At 38.5% G+C, this 13,698-nt stretch overlaps 1 protein-coding gene across 32 annotated transcripts in view; it reads right to left on the bottom strand.

The window, feature by feature from the left end:
• Positions 1 to 13,698, bottom strand: part of LOC143923390 (uncharacterized) — a 46,045-nt gene that overhangs the window by 10,168 nt on the left and 22,179 nt on the right. For 21 of the 32 annotated variants that reach the window (XM_077447044.1, XM_077447022.1, XM_077447040.1 and 18 more), the window contains 12 exons: positions 13,580 to 13,654; positions 12,551 to 12,649; positions 12,261 to 12,335; positions 10,843 to 10,917; positions 10,621 to 10,695; positions 9,609 to 9,707; positions 9,332 to 9,406; positions 8,515 to 8,595; positions 8,356 to 8,409; positions 8,164 to 8,244; positions 7,673 to 7,771; positions 105 to 130 (listed from right to left, as the gene is read on the bottom strand). In XM_077447044.1, the coding sequence (XP_077303170.1) occupies positions 105 to 130; positions 7,673 to 7,771; positions 8,164 to 8,244; positions 8,356 to 8,409; positions 8,515 to 8,595; positions 9,332 to 9,406; positions 9,609 to 9,707; positions 10,621 to 10,695; positions 10,843 to 10,917; positions 12,261 to 12,335; positions 12,551 to 12,649; positions 13,580 to 13,654 (914 nt within the window). The remainder of the gene's footprint in view (positions 1 to 104; positions 131 to 7,672; positions 7,772 to 8,163; positions 8,245 to 8,355; positions 8,410 to 8,514; positions 8,596 to 9,331; positions 9,407 to 9,608; positions 9,708 to 10,620; positions 10,696 to 10,842; positions 10,918 to 12,260; positions 12,336 to 12,550; positions 12,650 to 13,579; positions 13,655 to 13,698) is intronic. The other 11 variants (XM_077447045.1, XM_077447018.1, XM_077447019.1 and 8 more) reach the window with 7 other exon arrangements.

Raw genomic sequence — 13,698 nt, 5'->3', positions numbered from 1 at the left:
TAGAGCTCCCATTATATTGGTTTTAAGGAAAATAAAACAAAGTATGCAATTACAAAGCTTGGCTTGTTAATAGCTTATAATTTATAATTTTTTTAATTTCTTACCTTTGGAGAAATATTGGTCTTTAGCTCTGCAAAAGAAACATAACAAATAAGACTTACTATTCTATACATTTACCTATTTTTCTTCAACTGTAATATAAGATAATCTGTACCTATGAAAACCATTTGTTTTTTGGATGTTCACCTTAAGTGATACGTGCGACGGAAAAAATAAAAAATTTTGGAATTTGAAATTTGGAATTAATTTTGTTAAGTAAATCATTTATTTTCATCATATTCGTTATGTTAGAATGATTTGTTTCCAGAATTCATTTTGTATTATTTGGATTCATTTTGTGTATTCGTTGTTCCGAATCGATTTACATTTTCCAAAGTTATTTGGGAAAATTGGCTGTATTCATATTAATGGTAATCGGTTATATTGGGATATTCTTTCGCATTACACAAAAAAAAAAAAAAAAAAATCGGGCTAACTTTACTGTTTAGCTTTTTTTAAACTCGTGAAAGTGTCATTTTTCCCAAAAAATTGTGTTTGAAAGACCGCTGCGCAAATACTGTGTGACATAAAAATATATATAATGTTTGGGAATTCTAAGTAATTTTCTAGCAAAAATCCGGATTTTAACACAAATGTCAGAAATAGACTTAGACAATTAGGCAATTAGAATATGTATGCTATGGTCACAAGAATAAAAATGAATCAATTTGGATCATTTGTTATTTTTTTATGTTTTTTTATGTCATTTTGGATGCTTCAAACATTAACAAAAGGCCCAAATTATGTCACCCGAATTAAACAAATGAATAGGAATTAATTTGTTGTTTTCGGATTCGTTGAAATGTGTTACTATTACTAAATTGAGGTTCCTTCCTCTATGGGAACTTGACGTCTTGTGCCGTTGACTCTGCCAATGCGTCCCATCCAATCTTTCTCCTTTTATTTATTTTTTTCCCTTTTCTTTTCACCCCTTTTATAGACCTCTTTCCTTCCGTTAACCAAAAAATTTTACTTGGTATGCTCTGATAGTTACGTACAAATAGTGTGTGAGAGGGGCATGGGTCTCTTTACCATGTAAAGCTTATGCTCCACTCCCCGCCTCATATGGGTTCCGTACATGCTAGTTGGTACCATTTTTTTTCTTCTTTCTTCTTTCAGTATGGCATGCCATTTATATTTTTCTATATGTTTTCCACCACAATGCAAGATATACTTGCTGTAGAGGCTACAACTTGAAGTTTATGGGCACCTTATATTGATGTGATGGAACCTTGTCTGTTACTTTATTGATATCTATAAATTCTCTGTTCATGTTAAATACATTTCTATTAAAGTGGTTGTATACCCACATTTTTAACTTTTACCTACAGGAAAGCCTATAATAAGGCTTACCTGTAGGTAAAAAAAATATCTCCTAAACCTGTACGGTTTAGGAGATATTCCCCTCGGTATGCGCCGCTGACTGCAGCGGCGCATGCGCACAAGGGGGTTCTCGCCGTCAAAATCCGGCAGCAGCCGAGCGGCCGGACTGAAATCTCCCACGCGCATGCGCGGGAGTGACAATATCGCGGCTCCGGCCACTCACAGCGCCGGAGCCGCGATACCCGGAAGAAACGCAGAGGGAGCATGTCAGCTCCCTCGGCGTGGATCGGGCCAGATGTCGGGGCCTCGTTCTAAGGTAAGTATTTCATAATGAGCTAGTATGCGGTGCATACTAGCTCATTATGCCTTTTGCTTTGCAGGTTTAAAAAAAAAAAAATGTGCGGGTTTACTACCGCTTTAATGGGTATCACTGACTATGGTTTGTAATGTTCATGCTGTAATGTTTTGCTGCATACCTTAAATTAAGAATTAAAAAATAATGTGTTACTATTGTAATTCAGAGATTTAGATATTAACAAATAACAAACATTTTGTCTGAATTTTGATTCTTGACAAAATGGACGGTAACACCCCAAAGCAGGGTCAGAGGGCGCTGATCACCCCTGGTATATTACAAACAAAAAAGAAAAAATGTCCCCAAGGTGGGGCTTTTTGCCAGCATGTATTACCTGTAGAAGCTAATAAATGTAAATATAAAGAAATACTGACATGTAGCAAAAAAGGCTAGTAATATAGATATTTTATTGATAAAAAAGAGGATTAAATAGGTAGCACAGTGGTCGGGGACTGAGCTCCATTGTGTGAGTAAAAATGTATAGTATTACATGTATAAGCAAAAATACACATATACATACAGTTATAATGCTTGGAACATAATATCAATATAATAAAAGGTATATGTATATAGATAATGTGAGCCCTTTACGCGTTTCGACCCTTTCAGGGGTCTTCTTCAGAAGGTTATTAGAGATGAAGCAAAGATGAAGCATTTATGTAGTTGACATATTACGTGTATGCATATGGGTATCCCATTACTTATTGGAATGGGTGTATTTGTCCACCTTTGCGCTTGATGGGTATGTACGTGCACACGTGTGATATGCTAACGCAATACATTAGTCTGTGCCCGTGACTACTAATTTGCCATAGTCTTATATACCAACCAGTAGATTTTTCTTCTTGTATGCCCAGTTTACCTGTAAATGATATGCTCATTATGAAATGTCTTTGTTTATATTTATTTATTTTCATTCTTTACTTCTGACATGATGTTATCAAAATATATTTAAAAAATATTTTTCTTTATATTATACTATTTTACATGTTGTATGATGGAAAGCCCGGATGCATTTCCCCATTTCCTCCACTGGATGGTGCCATTCGAGGTGACCTCTCGCTTCCTTGTTTACGCTTATTGGATGGACTACTGGGGTATGGCTTCACGACCAGAAGAGGGGAGCGGCATTGGTGCGCGCATGCCTCTCCCCATTAGGTCCCGGGATACGAACGGGTGAGCGCCGCCCGTCTTTCCGGGATGCGAACGGGTGGGCGCCGCCTGTCTTCCCGGGATAAATCTGGTCGGCGGCATTCCGAACGGTACCGGACTGGGGGCCTCACTGCGCACGCGCGCTTTACGCGCGCGACGTGACGCGCCGATGTCACGCTGGTGCGACGCTACCGCGCACCTCCCCATTATTGGGAAGGTCACTTTCGGAACGCCGAGGGGACCACATCCGGTCGGCCATTAAGGCGACCAACAAGGGCTATGGTATAACAGGTGGAGACCATGATTGACTAATTAACTCAACTTGGGCTATTTATACCCCACCCTCCCACACTGGTAAACCATTCCTTCAACCACAGGATAGCACTTGTATCGTTTCCACACATTGGGGTAAGTCTCTGGGTCTTTTCACTCAATGTTTTTCTACATTCTTTTTATTTGCACTATATAGAGTTCTGTCAGCAGGAGTATAATACTATCTCTTGTTCATTTGCAGACATTAGACCTCTTTCGCTTCATGAAAACCTATTAATGTGAAGGGCTTGATTGTAAAGGTCATTACCCTTAATCACTTTATCACTAATTACCATAGTGCCTTCCTTTTGGCCCTGCTATTTAACGTGGACCTATTAGAAATTGGTTACAGGTACACATACATTGCCCAATCCCAGTATCACTGTTGTCACGCTGGTTGTTGGTGTTGGTTTTCTTTCTGGGGATGCACTTGTTTATATTTTAACTTAGTGCAGCATCCTACATTGAAATAGCAGAAGTCACTGCCACATATGTATACCCCTGACACTGCATGTGGGTATTCCTATCTCTCTATATAGAGGTTATAGTTCCTAAATAGGGCCCTGTATATATATGTATATATATATATATATATATATATATATATATATATATATATATATATATATATATATATATATATTTTATACTTTTTTCTTACTCTGTAGGTTGCCCCCTCTCCTAATCCTGTTTATCCATACCCATACCTTCCTCCATCATGGCACCTTAGAGGTAGTTATAGTGTTGTGATACCTTGTAAGCTACTTACCCCTTGGATCCATTTTCCTGGCTCTCCTTTTGTGGTAGAGTTAGCCATTATCTCCATCTACACAAGGTCGGCACATCCATGAAGGTTATGGGAGAAGTGACGGAGCCTAGTACGGCCTTTTAAAGAGGATTCCCTTTGTGATTAATATAGGTATTTATTGTTGCAATATACATTACTTGATCGTTAACTGTGTAAACTCACAAAGTTTGATGTATATTCTGCCTACAGCAGACTATTTTCAGTACAACACAGTGTATAATGTATGGATATATACTTATGCTTGTTTCTCCCCCTTTTTATAATAGATAATAACCTTCTGAAGAAGACCCCTGAAAGGGTCGAAACGCGTAAAGGGCTCACATTATCTATATACATATACCTTTTATTATATTGATATTATGTTCCAAGCATTATAACTGTATGTATATGTGTATTTTTGCTTATACATGTAATACTATACATTTTTACTCACACAATGGAGCTCAGTCCCAGACCACTGTGCTACCTATTTAATCCTCTTTTTTATCAATAAAATATCTATATTACTAGCCTTTTTTGCTACATGTCAGTATTTCTTTATATTTACATTTATTAGCTTCTACAGGTAATACATGCTGGCAAAAAGCCCCACCTTGGGGACATTTTTTCTTTTTTGAATTTTGATTCTTAACCCCCCCTGGCGGTATTCCCGAGTCTGGCTCGGGGTGGAAATTTTATACCAAAAGCGGTAACCCCGAGCCAGACTCGGGACCGCATCGCTGAATGCAGGGAGACTTTACTTGCCTTGTCCCCTGGATCCAGCGATGTCCCCCCCCGCTGTACGAGCGAGTCGAGCTCCGATCGATGTATCACGGAGCCGATCTCCGTTCCCTGCGAGCGTTGCAACGCACGGGGGCGGAGAACGGCACCAAATTCAAAAAGTGAAACACACACATTACATACAGTATAATGTAATCTTACAGATTACATTGCTGTATATAGTTATTTCACATTCCCCTTTGTCCCTAGTGGTCTGCCCAGTGTCCTGCATGCAGTTTTATATTATAAAAACTGTTCTTTCAGCCTGGAAACTGGAGATTGTCCATAGCAACCAAAACTGTCTCTTTACATCAAAAGTGGTTTAAGACCAGCTAGAAAACAGCAATAATAAATTGGAATCACTCTCAGAATTGAGGGATAGCGATTTGTGGGGAGATCCGTCATCAAATACTGAAAAGTAATGACAGCGACAATTCTGCAACTCAGCAAATTTCAGTGTTTTTGATTTGATTACATTATTGAATCATTTTAATTATTGTTATATTATTATTTGGTATAATTATTTATAGTTATTTATTATATTATAATTTATGATTTCATTTTTAAAACTTTATCATACCCGGGATGTCTGCTAGACTCTGGTTTGGACAGAGATAAAGCGGGGTTCCACCCTAAAGTGGAACCTCCGCTGATCGGATCCCTCCCCCCCTCCGGTGTCACTCAGTCTGCTCATAAACAAATCCAGTAAAAAGTACTTTGATCTCTGTGTACAGTATTGTGTGTGGACCTTTTATATATAGATATATTTCACCTTCAAAATGTTAAATTGGAACAAGAAAATAGCTACATTTGGACTTCAAAACAAAATCCAGAGTCCTGCTTTAAAGTCCAAATGGATTGGAGAAGAGTTAGAAGATCTGTAAGGGTTTGCAGCCGTACATTTCCATTATTTTGTAGAGATTTCCTCAAGTTTGCTGTCTATTTCATGGGTTTCAACAACTGGGGCACAATTTCTTACAATGGGGACAAAAAAACAGCAACAAAAATGATTTTACTTGTAGGAAAGGCCTAATACCTCTGTCAGGTTTTAGTTTGCTGTTTGAGTCTCCTTTAGGGAGATTTCCACACTTCTTGTCCAAGTGACAGGTATCAGACAGAGCAAGAAGTGAGGGAAACATTTCCCAAAGTATACATAGATGGGCTTGATATTGTTGAATGAATGAATAAAAATATGTGTAAAGCACACAACGCGAACTGAATCGCCTCAAGGCTTGATATTGTTGATCTCTAGAATATTCAGGTTTTGTCAGCTCTGCATTGCATTTTGCCGACCTTCTGGTTCAATAACTTTAAATATACCTAAACGGTGAAGGATGAGTATAGAACAATAAAGAGGGAGATGAGAAGATGATGGGCTGAATTGGAACACAGGAAGGAGAAGAGGATGAGGGGTTTAGATGGAGGAGATGAGGAAAAAGGAGATGAAAATTAGGAGTTTAGATGGAAGAGAGGCAGAAGAAGATGAGGGGTTTAGATGGAGGAGATGAGAGATTAAGATGGAAGAAATGAGGGAGAAGGAGATAAGTGGTTAAGATGAAAGACAGGAGGGAAAAAGAAAATTAGGGGTTTAGATGGAAGAGAGGTGGGAGAAGGAGATGAAAGGTTTAGATGGAAGAGAGGTGGGAGAAGGAGATGAAGAGTTAAGATGGAACAGAGGCGGGAGAAGAAAATTAGGAGTTTAGATGGAAGAGAGGCAGAAGAAGAAGAGGGGTTTAGATGGAAGAAATGAGGGAGAAGGAGATGAGGGGTTAAGATGAAAGACAAGAGGGAAAAGAAAATTAGAGGTTTAGATGGAAGAGAGGTGGGAGAAGGAGATGAAAGGTTTAGATGGAAGAGAGGTGGGAGAAGGAGATGAAAGGTTTAGATGGAAGAGAGGTGGGAGAAGGAGATGAGGAATTAAGATAGAACAGAGGCGGGAGAAGAAAATTAGACGTTTAGATAGAAGAGAGGCAGAAGAAGATGAGGGGTTTAGATGGAAGAGATGAGGGGTTAAGATGGAAGAAATGAGAGAGAAGGAGATGAGGGGTTAAGATGGAAGAAATGAGAGAGAAGGAGATGAGGGGTTAAGATGAAAGACAAGAGGGAAAAGGAAATTAGAGGTTTAGATGGAAGAGAGAACAAAGAAGGAGATGAAGGATTTAGATGGAAGAGAGGTGGGAGAAGGAGATGAGGAGTTAAGATGGAACAGAGGCGGGAGAAGAAAATTAGGAGTTTAGATGGAAGAGAGGCAGAAGAAGATGAGGGGTTTAGATGGAAGAGAAGATGGAGAAGGAGATGAGGGATTGATGGAGGAGATATGTGAGAAAGAGTTGAGGGGTTCAGATGGAAGAGATGAGGAGGAAGGAGATGAGGGGTTAAGATGGAAGAAATGAGGGAGAAGGAGATGAGGAATTTAGATGGCAGAGATGAGAGAGAAGCAGATGGGGGGGGGTTCAGATGGAAGAGATGAGGGAGAAAAAGATGAGGAATTTAGATGGAGAAGATGAGGGGTTCAGGTGGAAGAAATGAGGGAGAAGGAGATGAGGGGGTTAAGATGAAAGAGAGGAGAGAGAAGGAAATTAGGGGTTTAGATGGGAGGGAGGACAGAGAATGAGATGAAGGGTTTAGATGGAAGAGAGGAGGGAGAAGGAGATGAGTTAAGATCGAAGAGAAGAGAGAGAGACGGAAATGAGGGGTTTGGATGGAAGAAAGGCAGAGGAAGATGAGAGGTTTAGATGGAAGAGAGGAGGGAGAAAAAAGATGAGAGGTTAAGATGAAAGAGAGGAGAGAGAAGGAGAAGAGGTGTTTAGATGGAAGGAGGTAAAGTAATAAATAAAATAAACATGGGTTTTTAAAATGCTCACCTTGGTTGTTGTACTCACCCATCACATTTGCTGGACTGGAAGTTTTAGCACATCTCCTTTGTCTTGCAATTGATGGGATTGATAATAGTAGATCTTTTCCTAAAAACATGGTACATCATATGGGTGAAAAAAATTCACAGGATTATATAAAATGGTTCTATATTAAAGGACATATAATCAGAAATATCTGACATGTTGCACCAATTTTCTTTCAACTTAGATTTGTTTTTATTGTTGCAGAATCTCAAAACAGGAGCCGCTCAAAGCTCTCGTTTACTTGTGCACCTCTAAGGTCTTTGGCCAAGGGCCACACACTGATGATGTCACAAATATGGGTACTTTGTTCAGCCATGCTGGCTTTCTGGATAGGGAAACCCACCTCCAATTCACACTAGTGTGACCCCAGCCTAAAAGTCACACAACCACAGAAAGCAGCATAGATTTGGATTTTTGAGATTATTATAGAGAGCAGACATGATCATTATACTCACCCGCTATCTGTGTTGGACAGGAAGAGTTATTGAATCTGTCATGGCTTGAGGTAGGTGAGATCGCCACTAGCAATTCCTCTCCTGAAATAACATCATATGACTAAAAAAAGTTTTATAGCATACAATTTAATTTTACTTTTTAATTTTAAAATTACTTTTTTTCCAAATTCTTACATTGATTTTTGTACATACCCATTGTATGTGCTGGATTGGAGTTATTACCATGTCCTTCCTTGATAGTGGATGCTGGAGTGAACATACCATCACATGGGTAAAAATAGTCAGATGACAGACATATTACTGTAAATAAATTGTCATTGTATTGTTGCCCACATTGATTTTCTTACCTACCCGTTGGATGTGCTGCATGGTGAGAACTGACAGGTCTGTCCAGGTTCAAGGTAGCTGGGAGTGGTGCTAATATATTTACTCCTGAAATATCACCAGATATATGAGTGAAAACAAGAATCTATATTATTTTTGGAGCTAAAAATATATTTTTAAAATCGGACATGGTGAAACAAGCAGATCAGAAAAGGTGGAAATAATTCAGCAAAATATGAACACTAGTCCCACCCCTGATGACGTCACTCTATGACGAAATGCGTAGGAAGAAGTCTATGTGACGTGTAACATTATCATTCAGAGCACCATGGAGTGATTTCCATAGTTGGTTTTTGATAGTTATTATATATATATATATATATATATATATATATATATATATATATATATATATATATATATATATATAATATCGGCTTTTTAATCATGTGAGTTTAATTATTTGTTTTAAAGTGGTTGTAAACCCTAAAAAAATTTTTAAAAAAAACCCAAGCATGCAAGACACAGCATACTAGCTCATTATGAATTACTTACCTGAGATCGAAGCCATCGCAGTGATCCTAGTTCCCTGCCCCAGTGTTACTTCCGGGTATCGCGGCTCCGGTGCTGTGATTGGCTGGAGCCGCGAGGACATCACTCCCACGCATGCGCACGGGAGCCACTGGTATGTGCCGTTGCTTCAGTTTGCTTAAGTGCACATGTGCCGATGATATCGGCACAGGCAAATACAGGGGTATCTCCTAAACCTCCATGGTATCCAGTGCTACAGATAAGCCTAAAATAAGATTATTTTTAAAATGTCCACATTAGATTTCATACTCACCCATCATGGTTGCTACATGTTGGGTACTAACATGTCTGTCCTGGTCCGGCATAGCTGGGGCGAGCACTGGTGGATCTACCAATGAAAGAGCATAAAATAGATGATAGAAGAACATCACTTGATTCTCAATTTCTCATTATTAATGGAGGAATCGGGTCAATCCATACAATTGTTGGTATGGCCACCAATAGATCACAGCATACTATGAGTGAAAATAGTCAAATGAAAAAAGTGCATAAAAATAACTGTGAATAAAATGTATTTTGTTAGCGCTCACATTGATTTTTATACTTATCCACCGTGTGTGCTGCATGGAAAGAACTAACAGGTTTTTTCAGTTTTGTGGTAGCCGGAAACGGTGCCAATGTATCTACCCCTGAAATAGAATAAGATATGTGTGAAAATAGTAGACATGTGCATTCGTTTTCGTCCAAATGCATTTTCGGGTATTTTCATTATCGTTTTATCAAATGATAACGAACGTGCAGAATCCGAAAACCAAAAGATATGACATAAACAAATGCTTTATTTTCGTTTTCGTTGTGACAAAAGTTCGATATAGATAGGAGATTCGACATGATGCTGACACTAGTGATCTGTGTCCGCCGAACCTGTGGTCGAATGTGCCTAACCTTAGCTCTGTTAGTTCAAGATTATTCTACATAGAGAGAAAAGATTCAACAAAGAGAGAAAAGATTCAACATTATAGAGACAATAGCAAAAAAGGTCGAATGTGCCTAACCTAACTCTATTAGTCCAAGATTATTCCACATAGAGAGAAAAGATTTGACATGAAGATTCGATGAAGCAGTTGCTGCGAGCGGACATTTATGGTAAAATGCTCCGCCCATAGGCTATAGAAGAATTCTAATGTTGGTTGACTAGTAATAATAATAAATAAATATAATTATTACTAGTGTCATACAACATTAGAATTCTACTATAGCTTGTAGGCAGAACATTCGACCGGAAATGTACGATTGTGGCGTCATACAGTTTAGCTGCTCCATCGAATCTTCTTAGAACATTCAACAGACACCATGGGCCTTCAATGACAGATCCCACCTTAATTATTTCAGATTTTGGGACGAATGCATTTTTTAACAAAATAAATAAAAACGAATTTTGGGAGTAACTAAATAAATGTATTTTTTGGACGAAAACTAAATTCCGAAACCAAATATTTTAGTGTGCACATGTCTAGAAAATAGTCAAATAACAAAAGAATAGAAACTATTACTAAAAATATTTTTTTTTTTTTAAATTACATTGTTACATTTCATACTCACCTATTATGTAGGCTGCAGGGGCTGGATTAACATGCTTGTCCTGGTTTGGCACAGCTTGGATGGGCACCAGTGGACCTACCAAAAAAAGAACATTAAATCGGGGTTAAAATAGTCAAAAAACAGAAGGATATCACATGGTTCCCATTATTAATGGAGGACTCTGGTCAATGCACATGGATGATTATAAATTGTTACTGAAAATAAATTACATTTCATACTTACCCATCGTGTGTGTTGCATGGGCAGTATTAACATGTCTGTACTGGTCGGGGGTAGCCGGAACCATTGTTAATGTATCTACTCCGGAATGAGCATCAGATATGAGTGGAAACAGTCACATAACAGAAAAAAAAATGGTTATTACTAAAAATAAATGTTATTTTTTTTTTTTTAACAATGGACACAGTTGCTTATGTGGACACTGGTGGATCTGCCCTTGAACACTAGCATACTGTATAGGTGAAAATAGATAACATAAGTACTGTATTTATTGGCGTATAACCCTCACTTTTTCACCATTAAAATACGGTGCAAATAGTGTGTGTGTGTTATACCCCAATACTTCAATTTTAGCTGCCCTGGGGGGGACAGGGAGGGGGACGGGACGAGCGCTGTCAGATTACATACAGTTAGAATCTCCTGTTAACTTGACGGCCTCTGTAATAGAAAGTCCGGTCTCCTGGGGTGCCATTGGACCACTGTTCTGTCTATCATAGGATATTATCACTGTATGTAATCTGACGGTGCTCAGCCCGCTCCCCCCCTCTCTGTCCTTTCTAGGCTGCAGATGGGCATCGATCAGGCTGCACTGATGGTAATGGTGAGGCTGCTGCACTGATGGCAATGGAGAGGCTGCTGCATTGAAGGTAATGGTGAGGCTGCTGCACTTGTGACGCTGCAGATGGGCATTGATCAGGCTGTATTGAAGGCACTTGTGAGGTTGCAGATGGGCATTGATCAGGCTGTATTGAAGGCAATGGTGAGGCTGCATTGATGTGGACTGATGAAGCTGCATTGCTGGCACTTGTGAGGCTGCAGATGGGCATTGATCAGGCTGTATTGAAGGTACTTGTGAGGTTGCAGATGGGCATCGATCAGGCTGTATTGATGGCACTTGTGAGGTTGCAGATGGGCATTGATCAAGCTGTATTGATGGCACTTGTGAGGCTGCAGATGGGCATTGATCAGGTTGTATTGATGGCACTTGTGAGGCTGCAGATGGGGATTGATCAGGCTGTATTGATGGCACTTGTGAGGCTGCAGATAGGCATTGATCAGGCTGTAGTGATGGCACTTGTGAGGCTGCAGATGGGCACTGACTATTATTTTGCTTCAAACTTCCTTATTTAAAATGTAAGTTTTTTTTTTCCTGAAACTTCCCTCTTAACATGAATTTACGTGTTATACGCCAATAAATATGGTACATAAAATATTACTGTAATATTTCTGCTGAACTGGCCGAGATTCAAACCATGCATGGCCTGCCTTAAACAGAAAAATCAAACAATATAATAGTAATGGATTTGAAGTCAGCAAATCATGCTGGCTGCTGTAATTTTAATTAGTTAGTTTGATTTCAGGTGCCGCTGTTAAGATTATTTTTAAAATGTCCACATTACCACATTAGATTTCATACTCACCCATCATGGTTGCTACATGTTGGGTACTAACATGTCTGTCCTGGTCCGGCATAGCTGGGGCGAGCACTGGTGGATCTACCAATGAAAGAGCATAAAATAGAGATTAAAATAGATGATAGAAGAACATCACTTGATTCTCAATTTCTCATTATTAATGGAGGATTCGGGTCAATCCATACAGTTGTTGGTATGGCCACCAATAGATCAAACCATACTATGGGTGAAAATAGTCAAATGAAAAAAGTGCATAAAAAATAACTGTGAATAAAATGTATTTTGTTAGTGCTCACATTGATTTTTATACTTATCCGCTGTGTGTGCTGCATGGAAAGAACTAACAGGTTTTTTCAGTTTTGTGGTAGCCGGAAATGGTGCCAATGTATCTACCCCTGAAATAGAATAAGATATGTGTGAAAATAGTAGACATGTGCATTCAGTTTCGTCCAAATGCATTTTCGTCCCAATTTTGGGTATTTTTGTTATCGTTTTAACAAATGATAACGAACGTGCAGAGTTTGAAAACCGAAAGATATGACATAAACAAATGCTTTATTTTTGTTTTCGTTGTGACAAAAGTTCGATATAGATAGGAGATTCGACATGACGCTGACAATAGTGATCTGTGTCCACCGAACCTGTGGTCGAATGTGCTTAACCTTAGCTCTGTTAGTTCAAGATTATTCTACATAGAGAGAAAAAATTTGACATAGAGAGAAAAGATTTGACATTATAGAGACAATAGCAAAAAAGGTCGAATGTGCCTAACCTAACTCTATTAGTCCAAGATTATTCCACATAGAGAGAAAAGATTTGACGTGAAGATTCGATGAAGCAGTTGCTGCAAGCGGACATTTATGGTCAAATGCTCCGCCCATAGGCTATAGAAGAATTCTAATGTTGGTTGTCTAGTAATAATAATAAATAAATATAATTTATTACTAGTGTCATACAACATTAGAATTCTACTATAGCTTGTAGGCGGAACATTCGACCAGAAATGTACGATTGCGGCGTCGTACAGTTTATCTGCTCTGTCGAATCTTCTTAGAACATTCGACAGACACCATAAGCCTTCAATGACAGATTCCACCTTAATTATTTCGGATTTTGGGACGAATGCATTTTTTTAATGAAATAAAATAAATAAAAATGAATTTTGGGAGTAACTAAATAAATTTATTTTTTGGACGAAAATTTAATTCCGAAACCAAATATTTCAGTGTGCGCATGTCTAGAAAATAGTCAAATAACAAAAGAATAGAAACTATTACTGAATTAAATAATATTTTTAAAAATACATTGTTACATTTCATACTCACCTATTATGTAGGCTGCAGGGGCTGGATTACCATGTCTGTCCTGGTTTGGCACAGCTTGGATGGGCACCAGTGGACCTACCAATAAAAGAACATTAAATAGGGGTTAAAATAGTCAAACA

The sequence above is a fragment of the Lithobates pipiens genome, unplaced genomic scaffold (genome assembly GCF_037356315.1).
Source record: "Lithobates pipiens isolate NorthernLeopardFrog02 unplaced genomic scaffold, aLitPip1_a1.2 Scaffold_22, whole genome shotgun sequence".
Lineage (NCBI taxonomy): Eukaryota > Metazoa > Chordata > Amphibia > Anura > Ranidae > Lithobates > Lithobates pipiens.
This window is presented reverse-complemented; position numbering and strand designations above follow the sequence as displayed.